General features: G+C 44.2%; 1 protein-coding gene across 2 annotated transcripts in view; it reads right to left on the bottom strand.

Annotated features, from left to right (window-relative positions):
• LOC147019802 (latent-transforming growth factor beta-binding protein 2-like) overlaps positions 1–24,686 on the bottom strand; it is a 99,850-nt gene that overhangs the window by 26,895 nt on the left and 48,269 nt on the right. For both annotated transcript variants that reach the window (XM_085894541.1, XM_085894540.1), the window contains 6 exons: positions 18,644–18,766; positions 15,826–15,966; positions 15,510–15,572; positions 14,989–15,156; positions 13,277–13,342; positions 8,310–8,438 (listed from right to left, as the gene is read on the bottom strand). In XM_085894541.1, coding sequence (XP_085750667.1) covers positions 8,310–8,438; positions 13,277–13,342; positions 14,989–15,156; positions 15,510–15,572; positions 15,826–15,966; positions 18,644–18,766 — 690 coding nt within the window. The remainder of the gene's footprint in view (positions 1–8,309; positions 8,439–13,276; positions 13,343–14,988; positions 15,157–15,509; positions 15,573–15,825; positions 15,967–18,643; positions 18,767–24,686) is intronic.

Genomic DNA, 24,686 nt, shown 5'->3' with positions numbered 1-24,686 from the left:
CGGCGGCGGAGTGTGGCAGCAGCAGTCAAGACGGGTCTAGAGGAGAGTCGGAGTCTGTCGGGGTTCGGAGTCTGTCGGGGAGCTGCAGAGAGGGGAAGCCGGGAGCGCGGTCGAGGTCGCAGTGGAGTCGCTCGTCGCGGAACCCAAGCAAGCCAGCTATCCTCTTTCCCCAGAGCATCAACAATTCCCCCCTCTTTCCCCCCCGCGCTGAGATAGTGCGGAAAGGGGGCCCCGTTCCCACCCCATTCCAAGCAGTGCCAACGAAACCCGCGGAGGAACGCGGAGTCGGGGCACCGCCGCGGCATTTGCGGCTCAACACAAGACGGGTAGGCTCCACCCGGTCTCGGCTCACAGCCCCGTCTGTCCCCTTGTCGTTGAGGGTGGCCCTTTCTTTTGCTTTTGAGTATATGTGTTGTCGGCGCCGTCTGTAAAGTAAAACTGTGTAAGTGTTGCCGTGTGCTCGCGTAGTCGGTAGTATCTCTGCATTGTTGTGTTTCTTTTGTTGCAATTGCTTTTGGTGCATCATTGTTGTAATTGTATATGTGTGCTTTCCGTGTGCGGCGGAATAAATGTGCCTCATGTTGAACTGTTTTTCCCGTTTCACTTCGTCTTTTCTTTAATTGAATCTCCATCTTACTTCACGTAAAGGGTTGGTAGTGGGCTAAATACGCCCGATAATTAATCGGAACCGTCGAGGTTGACGATAACACCGCTCGGTTATCCCGATAGTACGGAACGGGTCGCTTAAAGTGGCCCGTGTCCGAAGTCGACCTGCGGCGAGGTGCGATCGCCCGGTCTACCCTCCGTGTGGGTACTTAGGTAGGTCGAATTTGGCGAACAACCCTATTCCACGCGGGGGGCCGATTGGCACGATCGTGGTGAGGCCGAAAGGCCCACCCGTGACTAGTTCCCGGCGTTAGTCCGAGAGGGTCATGACGGAATTGTCCGTCCGGTGGGCGACGTGCCGCGATTCGAGTTACGTGGCCGCTCGCACGCCGGCAGGCGCGAATTCGCAACAATATATATATATATATATATTTATATATATATATATGTATATATATATATATATATATGTATATATATATATATATATATATATATATATATATGTATATTTATATATATATATATATATATATATATATATATATATATATATATATATATATATATATATATATATATACATATATATATATATATACATATATATATACATATATATATATATATATATATATATATATATATATATATATATATATATATATATATATATATATATATATATATATATATATATATATATATATATATATATATATATATATATATATATATATATATATATATATATATATATATATATATATATATATATATATATATATATATATATATATATATATATATATATATATATATATATATGTATATATATATGTATATATATATATGTATATATATATGTATATATATATATATATAGATATATATATATATGTATATATATACATATATATATACATATATATGTATATATATACATATATATATATATATATATATATATGTATATATATATATATATATATATATATATATATATATATATATATATATATATATATATATATATATATATATGTATTTACGAATTTCGGCCCGCCCGGCGTGCGAATGGCCATGTAACTCAAATCGCGTCCGCGTCACCCACCGGAACGGACAATTCAGTCGTGACCCTCCTTGGAACTACCGCCAGGAGCTAGTCACGGGTGGGTCTTTCGACCCCACCACAATCGTGCCAATCGGCCACCCGCGCAGGATAGGGTTGTTCGCCAAATTCGACCAACCTAAGTACCTGCGTGGGTACTTAGCCGGGCGATCATACCTCGCCGCTGGCCGGCCTAGGACACGAACCGCTTAAGGGGTCCGTTCCGTGCTTCAATGATAACCGAGCGGTGTTATCGCCGGCCCCGACGGACGGGATTATTTACTGGGTGCTTACACCCCTCTACCAATTCCTTCCGTGATGCAAGATGGAACTTTCAAACAAGGGAAAGGACGCAACGAAACCGGGAACAGTTCGACAAGCACATTTATTGCACACAGATACATTTATTATACAAGCACATATGCAGTCAGGAATGCAAAACACTAACATGCACGTATACAGAACAAAGGCAAAGCAAAAGGTGCTACGACAGTCTATAAGCAATTATGTACAGTCACTTATACGGTTTTACTTACGGGATTCGGCGCCACAACACGCATTCAAAGAAAAAGCAAGAAAAGACCCCCTCATAGACAAGGGAGTCAGACTGGGCCCGTGGGCCTAAAGCGCGTGGAACCTGGATGAGCGGCCAGGTTCACGAGACCGAAGGGTCTTACCCGCGCCCTCGTGGCGTGGTGGTGGGCCAGCCGCGATGTCAGCATAGCTGCACCTGGCTTCGTGCCCCTGGCGTGGTCGGTGAGCTCTCTCTGGCGCTCCCCGTCTGCCTTTCCCGTCGGCTTCGAGCTCCATCTCCCGACTTGACTGCCGCGCCGACACTGCACTCGACTTGACTGCGCCGCCGACACTGCACTCGACTTGACTGCCCCGCCGACACTGCCCTCGACTTGACTGCCCCGTCTCCCGATTCTCCAGACTGCCGACACTGACTCCAGACTTGGCTGCCGCGACCGACACACTTGACTGCCGCCACTCCACTGCTCCCACTTCACTGCCACTTGACTGCCACACTGCTGCTGCCACTCCACTGCTCCCACTTGGTTGCCGACGCACTGCTGCTGCCACTCCACTGCTCCCACTTGGTGTCTCGAGCTGCGCCGTGCTCGCACTTATATAGGCTGGGGGAGGGCGTCTATGCAAATTTGTGGATCACAGCGGTTTTGGAGGCGGGGCTACACCACCCGATGCTCAGCCATTGGATGGATGAAAAGGGGGTGTGAAGCATTCCTGATCCGCTTTTCGAGGCGAAAGGAATGCATTCACAGCCCATGGCATGACGTGTGGTAGAAAGGCGGAGTTGGTGGGAGTTTGCTGCGGTGGTTTGGGAAGGGTGTTGGTGGTGGCGATTTGGTTGCTGGCGGGAATTGTTTGAGAATGGCGGTGAAGCGATGTTTGCGGAGTGGAGTTGTGGAGGTAAAGAGGCAAAGGTGGTGGTGTTTGAGTTGTAGTTGTTTGGGAATGATGTTGGTGGTGGCGATTTGGTTGTTTTTGGGGAAGATTGGTCCAAAATAATGATAGAGAAAAGAAAAACAGCTAACTCAAAGGATCACAGCCCTGTGAACACGGAAATCCCTCTAAACAACGGCGGGGAAATTTAACTACACAATTATTTATCGTTATAACTGATCGAAGGACCCTTTATGTTGTATTTCGAATTTCCACAGCCGTAACTATATATATATATATATAGTAGATGAAGGGACTTCATTAGAAAGATAGCATGTGTGGAGTTGCTTGGCCCATGGACGTGCAGGAGACATCTCGATGTAACTAAGTAGGGAGACTGTGAGCTTAAGTGTTACGTGTCACCACATGGGGGAGGGGGGGGCGGGGGTGCCATGCTAATTAGATAGGGATTAGGGATAATTTCCCCAGTATGTAATCGCCCCTCTGTGACTTGTCCCTATGTTTTTTATATTTAAAGATTGGCAATACAGGTGGGGAATATGTCCCTAAAACAACTACAAGTGGGCAGAAAGCCCTGCCTTCAAAGGGTGACAACAGGCAAAATCATGCCCCCGAGGGATGATTGATGGGCGTGACGTGAGATGCATGGAGAGGAAGTGGGTGTAGGAGGCGAGTAGTTAAGGAGGAGGGACGCACACGGTCAGAGGGACTCGGAGGATCTCGCTTTTGTTCTCGGCATGACGAAGGCTGCACGATTCTCGTATTCATGCTGGTGAATTTGGCTCGCGTGTTGAGCAGGACGTTGGCCGTTGACGGTTCGGTTGAGCCGTGAAGCGTGTACGATTCTTAGGAGGGAAGGACAACGTGCCTCGTGGCCTCCTCATGGGGCCTCAGAGATTGTCTCATCGTGTGGACCATTGTTGTGAAGAGACCAGCGAGGGAGAGGAACGTCGGCATATTCGCTCTGGAAAATAAACTACAGCGTGGTTTGTGAGTCGTGACGTCGAGTGCCATCTCCATGCTGCCTGACGAACCGCTCAGCGCCATTTTGAGCACGGTTACCCACGCGCCGACGCGGTCCGATCGCCACATTCCATAAAGATTGTACTGTATGGGCGTAGCCCGGGTCGCGGTTGGTGGTGGTCACGTGGTTGTCACGTGCTTCATATGTCACGACTCGCCCACTGGGGGCTTGTAGTACGAATAGCGTCAGAAGCAGCATGTACGGTCATTTGCAGTGGCCTTTGGGTCGTGTGCTTGTAGAGTGCATCGAGTACGTAATAAAGCAGAGTTACGGGCACCGTACGCTCACACTCCTGCTCGTGGCAATAAAGCAGGGTTGTGCTGTTCCCTCGCTCGTGTCTGCCTTAGTGCACCTCTACCACAACATAACAGTTTGGCGACGAGTCTGTTTCGGATCGACGTGTGCAGAGTGCCTGGTTTGCATCGGTATTGGCGATTGGATCGCTGAAGCGGGAAACTCAGCGCAACTCGCGTGGTTCGAGTTCCACACCTGGCGAGGATCCCAGGGGAGCGCATCGTGAGTTTCGCGCGCACATCCGCACGCACAGTCTTCGTTGCGGGTCGAGTCCTGCAGCCTGACGTCTCGCCGGCGCCTGCGAGTCAAATTGAGTGAACGACGGCCGCGCTCGGAGTTCGTTTTATTTCTGCTTTGCAAGCTTCGGGAATGGTTTCTGCGATGCCACGGCTAAAGGACGAGGAGGATGTCTGGAGTCTCGGTGGTCAGTGCGCGGCGGATGATCCGAAGGTCAGCGCGGTGTACCAAGCCCCCACGGCCACACGCACAGTCTTCGGTGCGGGTCGTGCCCGAGCGTTGCAATGCAATCAGTCAGACGGCGGTCTGAACACTCGGGGACGTCTACAGTGTGTGTGCCGAGAATCAATGCCCATCATAACGATCATGATTGGCGGTGTGAGAAGCGACCGCTACGTCCCGGGTCAAGACCGACTGCGGATACGGTGTTTTGCACATGGCGTACACTTTTACGCCCCGTGTCGAGGCGTGCAGCCTGGGCATAGCGATCCCGGCGACCCGGAGCAGGAGATGCTGCTGATGTTGAACCTGTTTTCAATTGGTCCGAAGGTGACAAGACCAATGACAGTGGAGGTCGAGTCGAGGCACCGATCGTGTTTCGAGTTGAATCCGCTCATGCACTCCCCAGTCTACGTCTTTTTTGGGCTACCCTCGCATTGCACACGTATACCGGTGAAGCGCTACCGGCGGTTGGCAGGGCACACGTCTTGGTCGCCCATCAAGGTCAGCGGGTTGCGCTCTCGCGGTTCGTGATGCGAGGGGAGGGGCCAGGCACGGGGGAGGGGGAGGAGTTTCCTGTTTCGGAGTTCGTGCCTCCAGGTGCACCTGTGCCTCCTTCGGGGCACGTACCTCCGTTTGGGCCCGGGCCTCCCTCAAGACCCGAGGGCGAGGTTCCGGCGACGGGGGCCGCGCCGATGCTGCATGGGCTGCCGTTCATTGCTTCCTGCGACGATGATGTGCGGTTCTGGAGCAACGGGAGCCATGCCAGCGGCGACGAACTCTCGCGCTTCGGCTGCGCTCATGATACAGTGCACGCCCGGGTCGTGCAGGCGATTTCAGCGGGGGTTTGGAGCGAGCCGGTCGCATTCAAGAAGTTCGCGGAACGCGACCATCGACGGTGTCCTCTGCGACGTTTGGATGGAGACCGGCGAGCAAGTCTTCGCAACGTCGTGACATGCAAGAGGCGTACACAGGATGTGATTCATAAATTGCTGATTGTTGTATGTTTGATTCTCACTGCACGAGTGATGCGATTTAGCATTATTAAAGCAAATGCCGACAGTCCGCGTGTGAGCATGATATGTTTGGTTGGGGTCAATCAATGGGATGACCGATATGATCGATATGATGTGGAGGACTTGCAGACGATCGTGGCGAATAAAGAGGTCTTTCTGATCTCCGGCTGCGAGGGCAGTCCACGGTTCGCTACCCTGTCATGTGTGGGGATTATACTGGGAGAACGCGCTGTACGAAAACGGGAATTTGCATCTGCACAGACGATGTTCTTATTGCTTTATGGCATGACTGAATGTGATGCGTGGTTTTGTATGGGATTGCTGAGACTGCAGCCGGCTAATTGCCGGTTCGGCTCGCGTGTGGGACTCAGAGATCGACTCAGAGCCGGGGCTGGTTCGCTGTTCAGCGTCACCCCCACCCCTGATATTGCCAAGGTCAGTCGTGCCTGGGGCCATGGAGCGCAAACCTCTGTTCTCGCCAAGGTCAGCCACAGTGGCGCCGCGGGGCTTCCAGGCTCGGGGTGTTTACCTGATTCGGTCCTGTCTGAGGGAGATGAGCCAGCTTGTCGACCGGGGGTGTTTGATGGAGCTTGTTGGCCAGGGGGCACGGTAGGTCATCGCGACCTCGCCAGAAGGCGTGTAAGCATGAGCCGCCTGGGGGCGCTTCTGCTGCGTCGTGATGCTGTGTTTCCCAACTTGCTTCTTTATATCTTTAACACGGCCAGGGTTTTGTGGTCTGCAGCCATCATTGGGTTCGTCGTACAACTCAGTACTCGAGCACCTGTCCACTGCATTTTGGGATTCCGCTCGAAAGGATGAATGATGTGCCAGGTTAACACAGCGGCATTGAGGTTGCAGGTTGGGCAGATGAAGCACGTTTTCTTTTGTGCCGTCTCATCTGGGTTTGATTCACGGCCACATGATTGATGTCATTTTATTCCTCTTTGCTTGTTTATGTCATGGTTTTTTTTTTCTTTTTTTTTTCACCACTTGTTTCTTTTGTATCATGGTGCCAGTGCGTTTGCTAAATGCCATTTTTGGCGCTGGTTGCTTTCTGTGTTGTAGTGCCTATGATTTTTGCTTGGTGTCGTTTTGTTCCGCTTTGTTTTTATGCCGATTTTGCTTATCAGTATAAGGGTCGTGTTATACTCATGTTTTTAGTGGGGAGGAGTGTTCTGTATGGGCGTAGCCCGGGTGGCGGTTGGTGGTGGTCACGTGGTTGGGGCTTCATATGTCACGACTCGCCCACTGGGGGCTTGTAGTACGAGTAGCGTCAGAAGTAGCATGTACGGTCATTAGCAGTGGCCTTTGGGTTGTGTGCTTGTAGAGTGCATCGAGTACGTAATTAAGCGGAGTTACGGGCACCGTACGCTCACACTCCCGCTCGTGGCAATAAAGCAGGGTTGTGCTGTTCCCTCGCTCGTGTCTGCCTTAGCGCACCTCTACCACGATATAACAAAGATCATCTCGCCGAGACCCGAGGCTAAGGGCCGAAATAAAGAAGGAATTATTTTTATTTATTATCTGTCCCCTTGTCTGTATTCAAGTCCGTGTGTGGAGGCACCTTGACTTGGAGTTTAATTAACCTCACATTTTTCTTTCATTATTATAATTTGAATTATCGTCATTGTACAAACTTGATTGTTGTTATTAAATTATTATTTAGTTCATTAGATTTGCTTGTGTCTGTGTATTTGTGCCGTTCTGGTACATCACTTGGCTGTTTTCCCACGCACGCATTAATCTCAGTGAGTCTTGGCTGCAGGTCTGCAAGGGAGAAGTTTGGTCCTCCGTCTCGGAAGGGGTTAAACCCCTTGGACTCGACTACATACATATATATATATATATATATATATATATATATATATATATATATATATATATATATATATATATATATATATATATATATATATATATAAAAATGTAAATGTGTGGAGCGTGGTGAGCACTCCCCCAATCTCCAATGGATATAAATTCCTTCACCTACATTACTGTATATATATATATATATATATATATATATATATATATATATATATATATATATATATATATATATATTCAGGTTTAGTGATCTACTGATGTGGTAAAACGTAAGTAAATGGGTATATCAAATTAATGGGATAAACCTTTCAAAATTTAAGCAAATTGTTCATGGGCTGTGGATGTAACATGGGCATCAATTGCCAAGTGGCCACTTCCTGTGTCTAATACTAAGTATCCACATAAAAGTCAAGCTCTTAAAACGTGCTTTTTATGACATAAATATATCAATCCAGCCCTAACCCGAACTGTGAGCACTCTGGGTGCATTTCTTGTCCATTGCATGTGGTCTTGTAACTAGTCAAGCGATCATTAGTTCTGGGTAGCTTACCAATGCACTGAAGCCGTTTTGGATTGTAGGCATAACCTGTCCGACAAAGGCATTCAAAGGTCTTTGCGCTGTCCACGCATACACCATCCTTGCACAGCTGAGCGCCAAAAAGCACACATTCATCCACTCCTGTTTGGGCAAAGGTGGAAAAACCAGGTTCAAGGGCAATGCCGTCAAAGTCATCAATCCTTTTGTGTGATACTGAGCCAGAGCTCCTGACATACAGAAAAACAACATCACCAATTCCTTTAAAACTTTCTGTTTTGGCAGAAATAACTCCAAAAGACCATAACTAGACTAATGGCAGAACAATAAATTAATGCATTTAAGTGAGTGAGCTTGCCAACCACAGAGTAGAACCTGCAGCAAATGTGTGCCTCGTTGTTTGGTTTGATGCTTTGCCGAATACAACCAGGAAATTGCAGACAGCATTGCTGTCCCGAAGGGAGTGAGGTAGAGTGTGTTGAAGTCATGACACAGTGAATCGAGGTTTTGTTTGCATTTAAGTGTGATGCAATAAACATGCACCAGCAACTTGCTGAAAAAGCCTCCTTCAAAGCAAGGAGCAATTCATTCCTCATGAGATACAAATCATTTGCGATGTAAGAATTGAATGGGATTGTCATGTTTGGCAATCCCATTTGAGAACTTCCCCCATGATGCTGTGATCCAATAGATTCAAATCCCACACACTGTGTTGATTACCTTCGCAAACTTTGTTGCGAAGGTTATGTTTTGATCGCTGTGTATTTATTTATTTATTTGTGAAAATGTGTGTTTGTTTGTTTGTTTGTTTGTTTGTTATTCGCATAACTCCAAAAGTATTGAACTGAATCGTAGCAAATTTGGTGGGATGATTGGTTATTATCTGAGGACCATTTGATTAGATTTTGGGAGCGATCGGATCAAAGGTCAAGGTCATGAAAAGGTCAAAATCGTCTTTTTACCATAGCGCGGTCAATTTGTATCAATTTGCATGCAACTAATGCCAAAATGTTCAGAATTCAATAACCCATCTTGTGATATGTGACATGACACAATGACGTCATAACCCTTATTCGCGGTTGGGAGTCAAAGGTCAGGGGGGGTCAAGACATTGCAAAATGTGCGGTTTTAGTCATAACACGGTCAATTCTTATCCGATTTGCATGAAACCAACACCAAAATGTTGACTGTTCTGTTCCCCACACTCTAATACCAATTACACAATTAAGAGTACAAAGGTCAAGGTCGAGGTCATGAAAAGGTCAAAATCGTCATTTTGCCATAGTGCGGTCGATTTTTATCCAATTTGCATGCAACCAATGCCAAAATGTTGTGAATTCAATGCCCAATCTTGTGATATACGATATGACACAATGACGTCATTACCTTTGTTAGCGGTTTGTGTCAAAGGTCAGGGGGGTCAACAACCTTTATTATCATAACGCGGTCAATTCTTATACAATTTGCATGTAAGTAGATTCAAAATGTTTAGAATTCAATTCCCTATCCTGTGATGTGTAATATTTGATTTCTTATAATGTGACCAGTTGTCATCAGATTGACTTGACACCGACACCCAAAAAGGTCAGGGAGTTCATAAAGAAATTGTACAATGTATGTGAATCAGTGTCAAACAGCAGGAAATTTAATGTTTTTAAGCCATCATAACAATTATGAGATGGCAGCTGTGGTATGGGATTAAATACCCTCACAATCAACGGTTTCTGGGGGGGGGGGGGCAAAATGTAGCGTTGGCGAAGGTATGCGCTCTGCTGAGTGCCTGTTCTTGTTGTACTTGTTTGTTTATGGTCTCCTAATGTCTTAGCATTTACAGTATTAAAATGCACCAGTGTCGTTGCTCCTCTAAGACCATAATTTTAAGGAATAAAATCACGAGTATAAATCCTACTTTGTATCCTTTCCAAACAACTCCCTCCCACCATATTTTCCTTCCACACATCTGCTATATCCATATATATATATATATATATATATATATATATATATATATATATATATATATATATATATATATATATATATATATACATATATACATATATATATATACATATATATATATATACATATTTATATATATGTATATATATATATATATATATATATATATATATATATATATATATATATATATACACATATACATACACACATATGTATATATATATATATATATATATATATATATATATATATATATATATATTACACACACATATGTATATATATATATATATATATATATATATATATATATATATATATATTACACACACATATGCATATGTATATATATATATATATATATATATATATATATATATATATATATATATATATATTACACACATATGTATATATATATATATATATATATATATATATATATATATATATATATATATTACACACACATATGTATATATGTATATGTATATATATATATATATATATATATATATATATATATATATATATATATATATATATATACACACAAATATGTTGTTGTTCATCTTTCGGCTGCTCCCGTTAGGGGTCGCCACAGCGGATCATCCGTTATGATCCGCATACTGATTTGGCACAGGTTTTACGCCGGATGCCCTTCCTGACGCAACCCTGGTCGCCTCTTACGACACAGGGATCAGGATTTGGGTTTCGCCATGATTCCGGGCTGCTCTACACCCTGCCCAGTGCAGAGCCCGCGTCCTCAAGCGATCCTCCAACCCAAGCCTCCGAGTAGCCGGATTACAGGCGCACGCCACTACGCCCGGATATATACACACAAATATATGTATATATAAATATATACACACACATATGTATATATATATATATATATATATATATATATATATATATATATATATATGAATATATACATGCTAATATAAACAAACATGCTAACGATTACCCTTACTTGCTGCTATATTCAGGTGGATCCTCTTGTTACACCTGCCCGTTATAAAAAAAACTATTTTCACTGCCTTCATGCAAAAGTCTATTATAATAGAGCAGAGAAGAATACAAAATTTGAAAAATTATCGTTCGGTTTGTGGAGATGGGGTGGATATTACTTTAGAACCATTAGAAATGTATAGATCAGTATTGTTCTTGTTTGGGCAGTTAGCCCATCTCAATGTATGAAGTCGGAAACGTTGGCTAAAGAATTGTCTTGTTTAAATGTGCATCATACGGAAGGTGACACATGGTAATAATGATTAGTCAGGCTTTAAAGTGAGGCAAATGTACGTGCAGCCTCCTGCGACGTCATTGGGTTGGCGGCTGGGTGTGGCCTGAGAGAGAGAAAGAGAGAGAGAGAAAGAGAGAGAGAGAAAGAGAGAGAGAGAAAGAGAGAGAGAGAAAGAGAGAGAGAGAGAGAGAGAAAGAGAAAGAGAAAGAGAGAGAGAGAGAGAGAGAGAGAGAGAGAGAGAGAGAGAGAGAGAGAGAGAGAGGAGTTTCATTGACCCCGGGGGGGGGGGTGGGGGAGTTTGGATCATCTCACGAGAGAGAAAAAGTTGATCATGACCTCTGAAGAGAAAAGAAGGGAGTAAGTTGTTCGCTCTTTTGGAGGGGAGAAAGAGAGTTGGTGGGTCGTGCTCGGGAAGGAGTAAGGCAATTTTGGTGCTCCGAAAGGAATGAACTGCCTGCTGGTGTGTCTTCGTCCTGCTTGCCTGCTCATGGTCGTGCCGTGTTGTTCTCCCCCCTCTTCCTGCTGTTGTACCTTCCGTCAGGTTCTATTTTCCCCTGGTACTTGTGTCAAAAAATAAACCCTGCTTATAAGCAGATTATGGATCTCGTGTGCTGCTTCGTTTCCCGCACGTGTGAGCCGCCTCCATTTGGTTTGAATGCAGTACAAGATACAGTAGTTTTGGTTCATTGGCGGATTATCACCTCCAGAAACAACCCAGGTGATATTAATTGACCCGTTGATACTGCAGTGTTAAATAAATGTATAGAACGCTGTGCTTTGCGATCATGAGCATTTCACTCAGCATTACAAGTGAAGTGCTCTGATGGGATCACAAAACATGGCAATTCAAATTAGTTCTTACATTTCAAAGCATTTGTATTTCTTGAGGAATTATTCCTCATTTGAATGAAGAAAATTCCACGTTTTTGTCTCTCTTAGCCAAATCGCAATCCTGTGATGAGAACTAGTAATGACTAAAGACAGTACATGCTGTGAGCATCTTCAAGTTGTGAAATGAGAAATTTATACGCATTTAAAAAAATTCAGCACTGGTCTTGATTGCACTGGGCTGTAGCACATAGCAAGAACTTTAAATGGTAAAAAACACACACACACACACACACACACACACACACACACACACACACACACACACACACACACACACACACACACACACACACACACACACACACACACACACACACACACACACACACACACACACACACACACACACACACACACACACACCTGGATCACACTGTCACAAATAATTTCATTGATTTGATACCTTGATTGGTTCAAGCACCATGTGATGTCATCGGACATGCCACCAGATAATAATATATTTCCATTTTATTGTGTTCATGACACCAATTGTTAAAATTAAGTTTGTTTAGAATCAAGGGTGTTTATTTTGTGTGGCACATCCTGTAATTGTCCACACTTGCAAGAGCAAAAATGAAACTTAAAATGGTCCCCTCATTTTAAATGGCAGACATGAATAAATACGGTCAGAAGATGATTATTCATTGTAATTAGCCTATTATCGTAATAATAACCTGCAGAAAAAATTGCTCCTAAAAAGCAATGAACAGGAAAGTCAAGAACACAATTTATTATTATTATTATTATTATTATTATTATTATTATTATATATTTTTTCAACATCACAAAGGCTAATCTATCTAGTACCATATATGGAAACGATCACGATTATGTTACATTTTAATCTGTTGCCACATCCTTAAGATGTAATCTTTACCTTGTTCTTCTCCCGATCTGGATAAAGTCTTCCCTCTCCCCATTGGGCAGAGATTCGAAAAAATTTCTGATGGCACAATAAACAAGAACAAAAACATTTCACACAATAAGAGGCATAAAAATACTTCTGCCTGTTATAAATGCATTTACAAACAAATGATATAATTCAAAACTCAAATGAAATGTCATGAAACGTATCGATTAATTGTGAAAGTAAAACACGAAAAGGAAGCTTCAATGAAAGTTTGTGCTGCTGCTGTGGGATCATGAAAAAAAAAAGAGAACAGGAAGAAATGAAGGAAAAATAACAGAGAACCAGGTAGAGAACTAGAACGGCACTCAGTTGAGCACATACCTCTGCCAGGCTGAATAGTTTACATTTTGTATCACACTGATAGACCGGATCTGGATCCAGACCTCAACCAAAATCTAAATGGCTTGTGGGTGTTACCTGCTCAACTCATCCACCAAGTTTCGTCCCAAGCTGTTAGGGTTAGCTGAAAACGGGAACAACTTTTTGAGATATCGTGCCATATTTTGTTTTTGGCCCTCTGAATTGTGAAGAATCGCTTAGAAAACTCTGTTGTCCAGATCCGGATCCAGATCTTCACCAAAATCGAATCATTTTGTCCTCATCACACACCCAACATGTCCACCAAATTTTGTCCACAACTTTGAGATATTCTGCTCACAAACAGACGGGCAGATAAAAAGCGTTGAAAACCTTTGCACACCCTCAGTGGCAGAGGTAATATGAAAAAGGCGAAAAGGAAGAAGCAGCAGAAAATAATTGGATAAAGAATAACAGAAACAAGACAGACGTCATGCTTAGCACGACACTTGCAAAATCCATAAAATAAATTTGACCTTAAAAATAATTGCTGGTTGAATTCAATGACAAAATACACAAATTCTCTTCAAATTTCAAGACAAATGGATGAAAATTGACAGTTTTAGAAATGACTGTGACTTTTTGGTCTATGTTGACCTTTTGGCCCATGTTGACCTCAAAAATAATTGGTGGTTGAATTCAGTGACCTGATATATAAATCCTCTTCAAATTTCAAGTCAATCAGATGAAAATTGAGGATTTTAGAAATCTCACCTAAGTTGTTAACCTTTGGCCTATGTTGAACTTGTGGCCTATGTTGAGCTCAAAAATAATAGGTGGTTGAATTCAATGACCAAATATGAAACTCTTCAAATTTCAAGTCAATGGGATGAAAATTGAGGATTTTAGAAATACCACCTTAGTTGTTGACCTTTGGCCAATGTTGACCTCTTTGTCGACGTTTACCTCAAAAGTAATTGGGAGTTGAATTCAGGAAGCTGATATGAAAATCCTGTTCAACTTTCAAGTCAATCGGATGAAAAATGATGATTTTAGAAATCTGACCTCAAGATGACGTTTGAACTTTGACCTCAAAATCAATCGGCTTCTCAGTTGAGACTACTTCTACAACTTGGTAATGTTTCATGATGATTGGTTTAGAATTGTGACCTGTAGGCGATTGACAGACAAACAGACAAACAGAATAACGCACACAACCAACCAATATACTTGAAACATCTTCGATTTTTCACAAGTAATAACAATAAGAAGGAAAGTGAACGATGATGATAACAGGAGGATGCTAAGAGGAGGAAGAAGTTGTAGAAGCAGAGGCTCGAGTAAATATTTGGAGCACTCAGCAGGCAGGACATCCAGAGCACCTGTGCCCTCCTCTGGACACGGATAGATCTTGCAGTCCAGACCCCAGCCACCACCCACGGTGCAACAGCACTTTTCCAGCGACACGTTGGGCGCCAATATGTTGCTGCAGATCGAAGGCTCCTCGAGGTTGTAGTAGCAAACTCCACCGTTAATATCCCACCATCCTTCTGCGGTTCCACAAATCAGAAGTACGGCCTTGTCCAAAGTCATATGCAACACAACGGTTCAACTTGACGTGAAAACGAAACCCGTGGTGGTATTTTGCACCTTCACGTTCAAGGAAGTTTATTCTGGGGCGACAATCTTTTTCAAAGATAATTTAAAAGATACAATTCCAAGAAGAGTTTTGTTGCATGAACTTTGACGTATTGGTTCAATATCTATGAGCTATTACGGTTCATCATTATGAATAATCCAAGGATTTAGAGAACAGTCACAAAATGCATTATGGTGGGAGTTAAGCTCAAATTGGATATAGCTTGGGTGTATGGTAGTTGTGTGTCAATGGTGTACAACTTACGCAAGTGTATGGGTTCCTTCACAAAAGCAACCTTCAACTCTGACAATGACATCTGTAAAGTTGCTGGCAGTGAGAAAAGAAACAACAAATGAATGTTTTTTTTTTTTCCCCCACTTTTCACCTTCAATAATTTCAACCAACACTTCATTCACGTCATCGCTGATATTTGGATATCAAATTCAGTCTCTTTGTCTCATGCACCAAGACATCTGGTGCTTCAGGGTCCAGTTCTCAATGTGGTAGTCACGCATCAAAACAACAAACCACCGAAATTCCTTAGAGACATAAATATGGACTCCGATGATGAAATCCTCACCCTGATCGACCAGTTTGCACCCTTTACTGCTCAGGTCAAACAGCTCATCATCGCTGGGGCAAACACAGACAAAGCTGCCATCAACGTTCTCACAGAGCGCCGATCCGCACGCGTCTTCGAGAACTTCACACTCATCTAAATCTGTGCGCACAACATTTGGGGGGATAATAATAATCGAGTAAAGGAGCCACCTATTGATCACAACCAAAGGTGGTTGATGAGTTATTCTGCACAAACTCTAGTACAAATATGTAAGTGCTTTGTTGGAAAGTGCTCTGTTTACTCAGGTGGAGAATGCTCCATTTCTTCCCAAACTTCCTTCCCCTCACTCCCCATTTCTCCGACACTCCCCTTACCTCTGTATCTATGATTATCCTCCCTTGTCTTCCTTCTCTCCATTTTAATTTTATCAACTCAGATCTACTCCACAATATGATCCATACATGTCCTTCACTCCTCTCAAACTTTACTTCCTTCACTTCCCTTCCCTTCCCACTAATCCCAAACTCCCTGACTCTTTTCGCTCTTTTATAGTCCACCTTTCTATCCCTTTGGTCATTTTTACCATTATAAAATTAACACTCCCACCCCTCCACAGAACCCAGAAGGTGCATAAAAAAGATGGTTCCTCGCTGAATAATAAGAAGATTAAGCCTGTCCTCTCACGAAACAAAATCTGTGGTAGTATCCTCATCTCATGTTATTCCCTATTCCCATAACTGATCTTTTTTTTAATCCCCACTGACTCTCTTCTTCTGACCATTTGCACATTTCCACATTCACTCCATTTGTCAATTTGTAATGTCTGCTTCCATGTTCCTGTTCTATTCAGCCCATCAGTTTCCGTATCCTATCTGCTTACATCTTCCTTGTCTATTCAGCCTATCGGTTCCCTTATCCTGTCTGCAAACCCGTACTTGTGCTGTCTGTCTGTACATTCCTTCCTCATTTCTCCATCCTTCTCTGTATACCAACTCCCTCAGTTCCATCATTATCCCAGTGTTTTCCCTGTGTCATTCAGGTCTTCCCCAAGCCTTGACCTCTGTTGAAAAGATGTGTGTCCCTCCAGATGTATGGATGCCCTGAATGAAGTCATTTGATTATATTGCCGTAGTGGGACAAAGTGTCAGCACCCTCACATTTCATAACTCGTACACAGTCAGAATGAACAAATCATCAAACAAAATCTGATTAAACATGTGCAATAAAATTCATTTTACAAATACATGTTTATAAGTAACTTGTAAGTTACCCATGCCCACACGGGATTCCAAACGGGGTAGGGATGGAGATGGCAAAAACGAAAATGGCATCTTCTGTCACGAGCCAGCAAGCTGGAAGCAACAATTCACATTTATTGCCGCATCTGATGTAAGTTAAATGCTCTAATGGTGGTGAGGTGCTCCATTTGACACTGTTTCTCTATATATGCAGCTTTTTGATGCCTAAGGTCCAAGCGATACATGTAGATAAGAAAAATTTATATTGGTGTCAAAGCCAGTGACCAATTGCAAATGAATAGTTGGATACATAAATGCATGATTCATAAAATAACTTTGATTATATAACTAGAAGCAAAGAACAATCATCACCATCGTTACATGAACTAAACAGCATGTCTGAACAGACGTGACCTCCTTTGGTAACACGATGCATCATCTAATGCTAGTATATGGGTCCCCAATCAACAACTAATGCTATCAGGTGGGTCCCTCGTCCAGAAACCACCGCCGTACCATCCTTTCAGACAAGAAACAATAATAAAAGTAGAAATAATGATTCACGTCGGAGCGAATTATTTTTACTTGGTGTTTGGAGAACCACCACATTTACTATGAGAGTAAAAAAAAAATGACAGTTTTTACAGCCATTTTTCCCTGCTGTGCAGGGGTTTGGCTTTTTCTTGAGGCAATGTTTTATGGCCGGATGCCCTTCCTGACACCAACCCTGGTCGCCTCTTATGACACACAGGGATATGGTACACCTATTCTAACCGGAACATACACCAGGACCAGTACACTGGCACTCATTTCGCCGACCTCGGAAGGATGACAGGCTGAGTCAACCCCCTGGTGTTAATTCAGCAGCCAACGGGGCTTGAACTCAGGACCCTTGGATCCCAAGCCACCACCCTAACCACTAAGCCAACACCAGGCTTATTTACTATGAGAGTGGTGCAATATATACCACTGACATATCCTATCCTATTGGATTAGTGTCACTTTTTGTCAGACCAATCTGTCCCGAAGCCACCGCCCATACTCTGCATACCACGATCACCACCACTGAGATTCAAACTGAACACATGTGCAGGTTGTGGAACTTCTATTGAAACATTCACCCAATCTCATGGATTTCACACTGAAATTGCTGTTTCCCTGTAAATTGTACTCTCTAAGGTCAAATGACACCAACCTAAAATTTTGAATTGTTGATATTCTGTACCACATACAAGTTCATTACGTAAATCAGGTTATGAGATCACTTTCCATGAAAACAATATCAAAACAAACCATTTGCATTTGGAGCTTGCATGGCAAGGGAAACCATTTTCGTTACGGAGTAGAACAATCTCTCCGCTGGCAAAGTGCTTGTTGCAGAAACAAAAATATGTGGCAAAAATTTAGCAAGAAGAGTAATTTCCTCTCCGGAGTTTCCAAACTTCAAGGTTTAAACAAAAACGATTCAGTGTGCTTGCAACGGAAGCCCGTTTGGTTGGATGACTCCAAATTTACATTCGAACCCACTTTGGCAAGTTCAGACGTGGCTGAAAGGAAGTGGTCTAGGATGGCTATGGAAGTTATCATGGCGATCTCACCCACACAATCACCACCGATGTCCACTGAATATCCTTGATCGCAGATGCACTCGAAGGAATCGTTGGTGTTGAAGCAGTACGCGTGCACCCCGCACAAGCTGCTGTTTGTACACTCGCCGACATCTGTGAAATGGCAAACCTGGCAATTATTCACAAAGATAATATTCTGAGCATTTTTCTGACTATTTGCCACTGCTGACGATGTATGAATACCGGCTGATTCAACAGGCAGCCCTTCAAGCAGCCCCCTCTGCATTACAACACCTTGACCTCGAGAACCGACAGTGTTCCAAGTGGAGAAAGCACATCGGACTTGCCCAATTTCCTCAAGGTACAGAAAAGCTGGCAACCACTTGTGCAGGATGTGGTGTCGAGCTGCGAGTATAGCCGGGTAGGAATGTGCCTCGAAAACACCCGGTGTAATTACACACTGACCTCGTGTGTGAATACATCGGGTGCTTTTTGACCAAGGAATAGAATTTTGCAAACAAAGCTATGATAATTTAGTATCATATAATGCACCTGTGTTGTTGCAGAATCCAGACTACTACCGGACAGAAATAAGGTTCCAGCACATGCTGTTCATACCTTCATGACTTGTAGTACCCTAAAGGACTACTTCCTGCTACAAACTCCAAAAGGGATTTCATAAAATGTGTTTTATTCCTTAAAGCAACATCACCATCAAATACAACACCGAGTTCCTCAGTTGACAGGTTATTTATTTCTACATTGATCTCTATCTCGTGGAAGAGCTTAGACATGCAGGACAAAAACATTAGTAGACATCAGTGTACTTTCATATGAATTACTTGGACATTGGTAGGCAATGGACAGGTCAGGTCAGGTATGGGAGCACGTGCCAGAACAGCACGTCGCTGCGTCCACTTTCCGCCGGTACTCCAGGGGCCTCCGTCTGGCCATCCCCCAGGCAGATGCCAGGCCCATCCCCATCTCCATGAGATGATGGTCAACCTGCTGCAACCATGAGGCATGTGGTCGGCCCACTGGCCTCCTCCACTCATGAGACTCCCTCGCTGAGAGAATCTGGTGAGCAGGATCAGCATCAGGAAAACGAGCCACATGTCCATACAGCTGCAACTGACGCTCACGGACTATGCAGGTAACAAATCTCATCCGAGTCTCTCTCAGCAACCGCTCGTTGGACACAAAATCCGACCAGCGATAGCCAAGGATTCTCCGAAGACACCTGGTACCAAAGGAATTAAGTCTCCGTCTCAGATCCTTGGTCAGAGTCCAAGTCTCGCACCCATAGAGCAAGACTGGAAGTACCAAGGACCTGAAGACTCGGACTTTCGTCCTCCCGCACAGGTACCGGCAGCACCACACCCCATGATGCAGTGAATCCATGACTCCCCAGGCCCGACCCAGACGTCTATTGACCTCTGATTCCCAGCCAGCAGAGACATGAATATCACTGCCAAGGTAAGTGAATCTCTCTATGACCTCAACATCCTCCCCACCAACAGGCACAGATAGGACAGCAGCATCCAAGATGTCATTGAAAGCCTGGATCTTAGTTTTGACCCAGGAAACCCATAATCCCAGTGGCTCCGACTCCTCATTCAGCACCTCGAGGGCTCCCAAAGGGATATCTAAAGTCTCTGCAAAGATGACTGCATCATCTGCGAAATCAAGGTCAGAGATCTTGACATTCCCAAATTATGCACTACAGCTTGATCTCTCTGACATCCTTCCCAGAACTCACCCCAGACCAACTCCAGTAACAACTGGAAATAAGTCAGAGATGGTACCACCACATCTCACAACACTCTCAGGACCAGAGTAGAGTTCAGACATTAGATCGATCAGTTTTGGTGGCACCCCAAGTAGCCCAAGAATCCTCCAGAGGGCATCCCAATTCACTGAATCAAACGCTTTACAGAGATCAACATAGGCTACAAGCAGCCCCTGCCGAAACTCTCATCTGCGTTCGGTGAGGACCCGAACAGCAAGGATACGGTCAATCGTTGACCTCTTTGGTGTAAAGCCTGACTGCTCTGGACGCTGGTGCTCAAGCAGATGGTGGCGAACCCTATCAAGAATTATCCGAGCAAAGACCTTGCCCGGCACTGAGAGTAGCGTCACCCCTCGGTAGTTGTTGCAGTCTTGGCGATCACCCTTCCCTTTCCAGAGAAGAACAACAAGGCCCCTCTTCCATTCAGTTGGGATGATGCCTGTGTTCCAGGCAGAGCACAAAACTGCATGCAACGACACGAGCGCAGCATTTCCACCAGCCTTGATAGACCGTGAGCCAAGCATCCAAAATCTGTCTAGTTTTTGACTTTCGTGACCCACCTCGTGTATCTACCTGAAATTTTGCATAGATTTAGATAAAAAAAATCACTTAGAAAGAATTCACAACTCGTCAGTGCAAAAAGTTGCACATTAATTAGTTATGCTAATGAGCAAAACCTATAGCACCATCCTGTGTCCATTCTGAGATGGCTGTGTATTACTCTATGGGAATTCTGATGTCTGTGTATTCATATAATAGGGAGACTACTCGCATTGTGTTTTAATCATTTCATTTTAAAAGTACAAGCGAAAATAGTGACCTTTCTTTGAAATGAATTCTTTCATGTTTAACACGTTCATGTACATCAACGTAAAACACTGTGGCATCTCACAATGATGACACGGTAAATGTGGCATGTCGCCTCTACTCCTCATCTGATTCTTCGTCATCGGAATCTAACTCTTTCGTGGTAAAAGAGTTTCTGCAGTCGACACACTTACAAAGCTCCGTACATGACGCACCATGCCATCGACAAGAACATGTCCCTTTGCCTGTACCAGACGGCTTCTCACAGATAGTTTTCTTGCACGAACAATATGTCAGTTCAAGCAAGCTGCTCGGAACTGGAGGCAGATCACCCCAGTCGATGTCCAATTCATCATCTACAACTTTCCATCCATGTCCATTTGGACTGGAAATTGGTGGAAACTGTTCCAGACATCGAGTGTGCACAGCAGCCTGGTAATTTGCTCTCATGACATGCTTCTTGAGAGAGTCTGCATTGGGGTGGAAGACGTGACTCTGATTTGGTTAACGTAAGGAACAGATTGTATCTGGCTTCATTGACTTTCTTACAGTCCTGCCCATACATTTTGCAAACAAATTTCTCCGCACCTTTCATCAATTCATCACTGACTGTGAATGAACTCCCCAACTCTTGAAAGACCACTTGGCAAGCAGTGTCACTTGCAAACAACTTGAAGGCTTTGGGTTTCGACTTTCCATCAAAAGAGCTGATGGAATCACAACCTGTCGAACAGTGTAGTGATATCAAGGCTTTGCTGACATCTGGTCCCAGATGTGAGTTTATCTTTGATGTGAGACTCAGGGTCCTCCTATTGTTACCTCTTTCAGTGTGCAACAATACCTCTGCTCCAATATGCTCAGCCATGGTGATTCCAATCACAAAGACGTCTGTGTCAGGACTTTTGATTAGGACTGGGTATGGGGCCCTATCTGTTGAACTTGATGGCTGATGTCCATCAGCATACCGGCAGTGAGGGAAAACACGAGTATCTGCTTCTTCGTGGTTACTCTCAAGTTCTGGCACAGAGCGAACAATCATTTGCTCATTCTCGTCTGTAAACTCATGGCACTCCCCATCATGAGCAACCAACACCTTGACTTTCTTTAGACATTCAGCTGGTTTCTTCCTCCAAGTCTGGGGAAAAAAAACCTGATCAGCTCTGCTTTCTGACCCATCTGGATGTGCAAGGGAGAGTGGAAGCGGGCCTAAGTTATATGTTAGCATGTGACCAATATCCAGCTTCCGGACATTACCAATAATCACAAGTCACTGGAACAGATTTCTATCAGCCATTAATGTCACTTGCTTCTTCGTCTTCTTTTTCTTCTTTCGGCTGCTCCCGTTCGGGGTCGCCACAGCGGATCAACCGTCTCCATTTCGCTCTATCCTCCACATCTTCCATTGACACTCCAACCACCCGCATGTCTGCCCTCACCGCCTCCATGAACCTCTTCTTTGGCCTTCCTCTTCTCCTCCTGCCTGGCGGCTCGATCTTCAGCATCCTTCTCCCGATATACTCCGCTTCCCTCCTGTGCACATGTCCAAACCATCTCAATCTCGCCTCTCTCACTTTGTCTCCAAACCGTCCTACCTGCGCTGTCCCTCGAATATACTCATTCCTTATCCTGTCCATCCTCGTCACTCCCAACGAGAATCGGAGCATCTTTAACTCTGCCACCTCCAGCTCCACTTCCTGTCTTTTTGTCAGCGCCACCGCCTCCAAACCATACAACATAGCTGGTCTCACTACCGTCTTATATACTTTCCCCTTAACACTTGCAGCTACCCTTCTGTCACAAATCACTCCTGCAACTCTTCTCCACCCACTCCATCCTGCCTGCACTGTCGTTTTCACTTCTCTCCCATACTCTCCGTTACTTTGGACAGTTGATCCCAAGTATTTAAACCCATCCACCTTCCCCACCTCAACTCCTTGCAACCACACCATACCACCACCCTCATTTACGCACATGTACTCCGTCTTACTCCTACTGACTATCATTCCCCTTCTCTCCAGTGCGTACCTCCACCTCTCGAGGCTCGCCTCGGCCTGCTCCCTACTCTCCCTACAGATCATGATATCATCCGCGAACATCATAGGCCATGGAGACTCCAGTCTGATCTCGTCCGTCAACCTGTCCATCACCATTGCAAACAGGAAAGGGCTCAGAGTCGATCCTTGGTGCAATCCCACTTTAACCTTAAACCGGTCCATCATTCCAACTGCACACCTCACCGCTATCACACTGTCCTCATACATATCCTGCACGATCCTCACATACTTCACCACTCCCGACTTCCTCATACAATGCCACAACTCCTCTCTTGGCACCCTATCAGAAGCTTTCTCTAAATCCACAAACACACAATGTAACTCCTTCTGGCCTTCCCTTTACTTCTCCATCAACATTCTCAAAGCAAACATTGCATCAGTGGTACTCTTTCCTGGCATAAACCCATATTGCTGCTCACAGATCGTCACCTCTCCTCTCAACCGAGCTTCCACTACTCTTTCCCACAACTTCATGGTGTGGCTTAACAACTTTATCCCTCTGTAATTTCCACAGCTCAGCACATCACCCTTATTCTTGAAAATCGGAACCAGTACACTTAATCTCCACTCCTCCGGCATCCTCTCACTTTCCAAGACTTTATTAAACAATCTGGTTAACAACCCCACTGTCATCTCTCCCAAGCACTTCCATGCCTCCATTGGTATGTCATCTGGGCCAACCGCCTTTCCACTTTTCATCCTCTTCATAGCAGTCCTCACTTCATCCTTACTGATCCACCCCACTTCCAGATTCACTATCTCCACCTCTTCCAACCTTCTCTCTCTCTCATTTTCTTCATTCATCAGCTCCTCAAAGTACTCCATCCACCTTCTCAACACACTATCGTCGCTCGTCAGCACATTCCCATTTACGTCCTTTATCACCCTAACCTGCAGCACATCCTTCCCAGCTCGGTCCCTCTGTCTTGCCAATCGGTATAAATCCTTTTCCCTTTTCTTTGTATCCAACTTCTCATACAAGTCGTCATATGCTTTTTTCTTGGCCTTTGCCACCTCTCTCTTTGCCTTTCGTCGCCACTCCTTGTACTCCTGCCTACTTTCTTCATCTCTCTGACTATCCCACTTCTTTTTCGCCAACCCCTTCTTCCTGTCACTTGCTTGCCTTTCACTTTAAATTGAGTTGACTTGTTCATTGACTGGAAGGTCTTGATGTTCTTTTTCTTCAGTGGTTTGAACTTTTCTTCACTGCCCTGAAGACGATCCTTGCAGTATGAGATGAATGCCGCATCTCCCTTCTCCCATATGCATTGATGTAATCTGCAGATACCTCCTTGGATGCCACAGCACCAGAAGCTATGTGAACTAACTTCTGCATCTGGCTATTGCTCGATTGATTGTGGTAATATTACAAAAGTGGCGATAGCACTCGGCATGATACCCTGGAGTACAATGCTGCCTCCTG

Source organism: Eptatretus burgeri, chromosome 9, assembly GCF_056783735.1.
Source record: "Eptatretus burgeri isolate ZD-2024b chromosome 9, Ebu_testis_v1, whole genome shotgun sequence".
In the NCBI taxonomy this organism is placed as follows: domain Eukaryota; kingdom Metazoa; phylum Chordata; class Myxini; order Myxiniformes; family Myxinidae; genus Eptatretus; species Eptatretus burgeri.
This window is presented reverse-complemented; position numbering and strand designations above follow the sequence as displayed.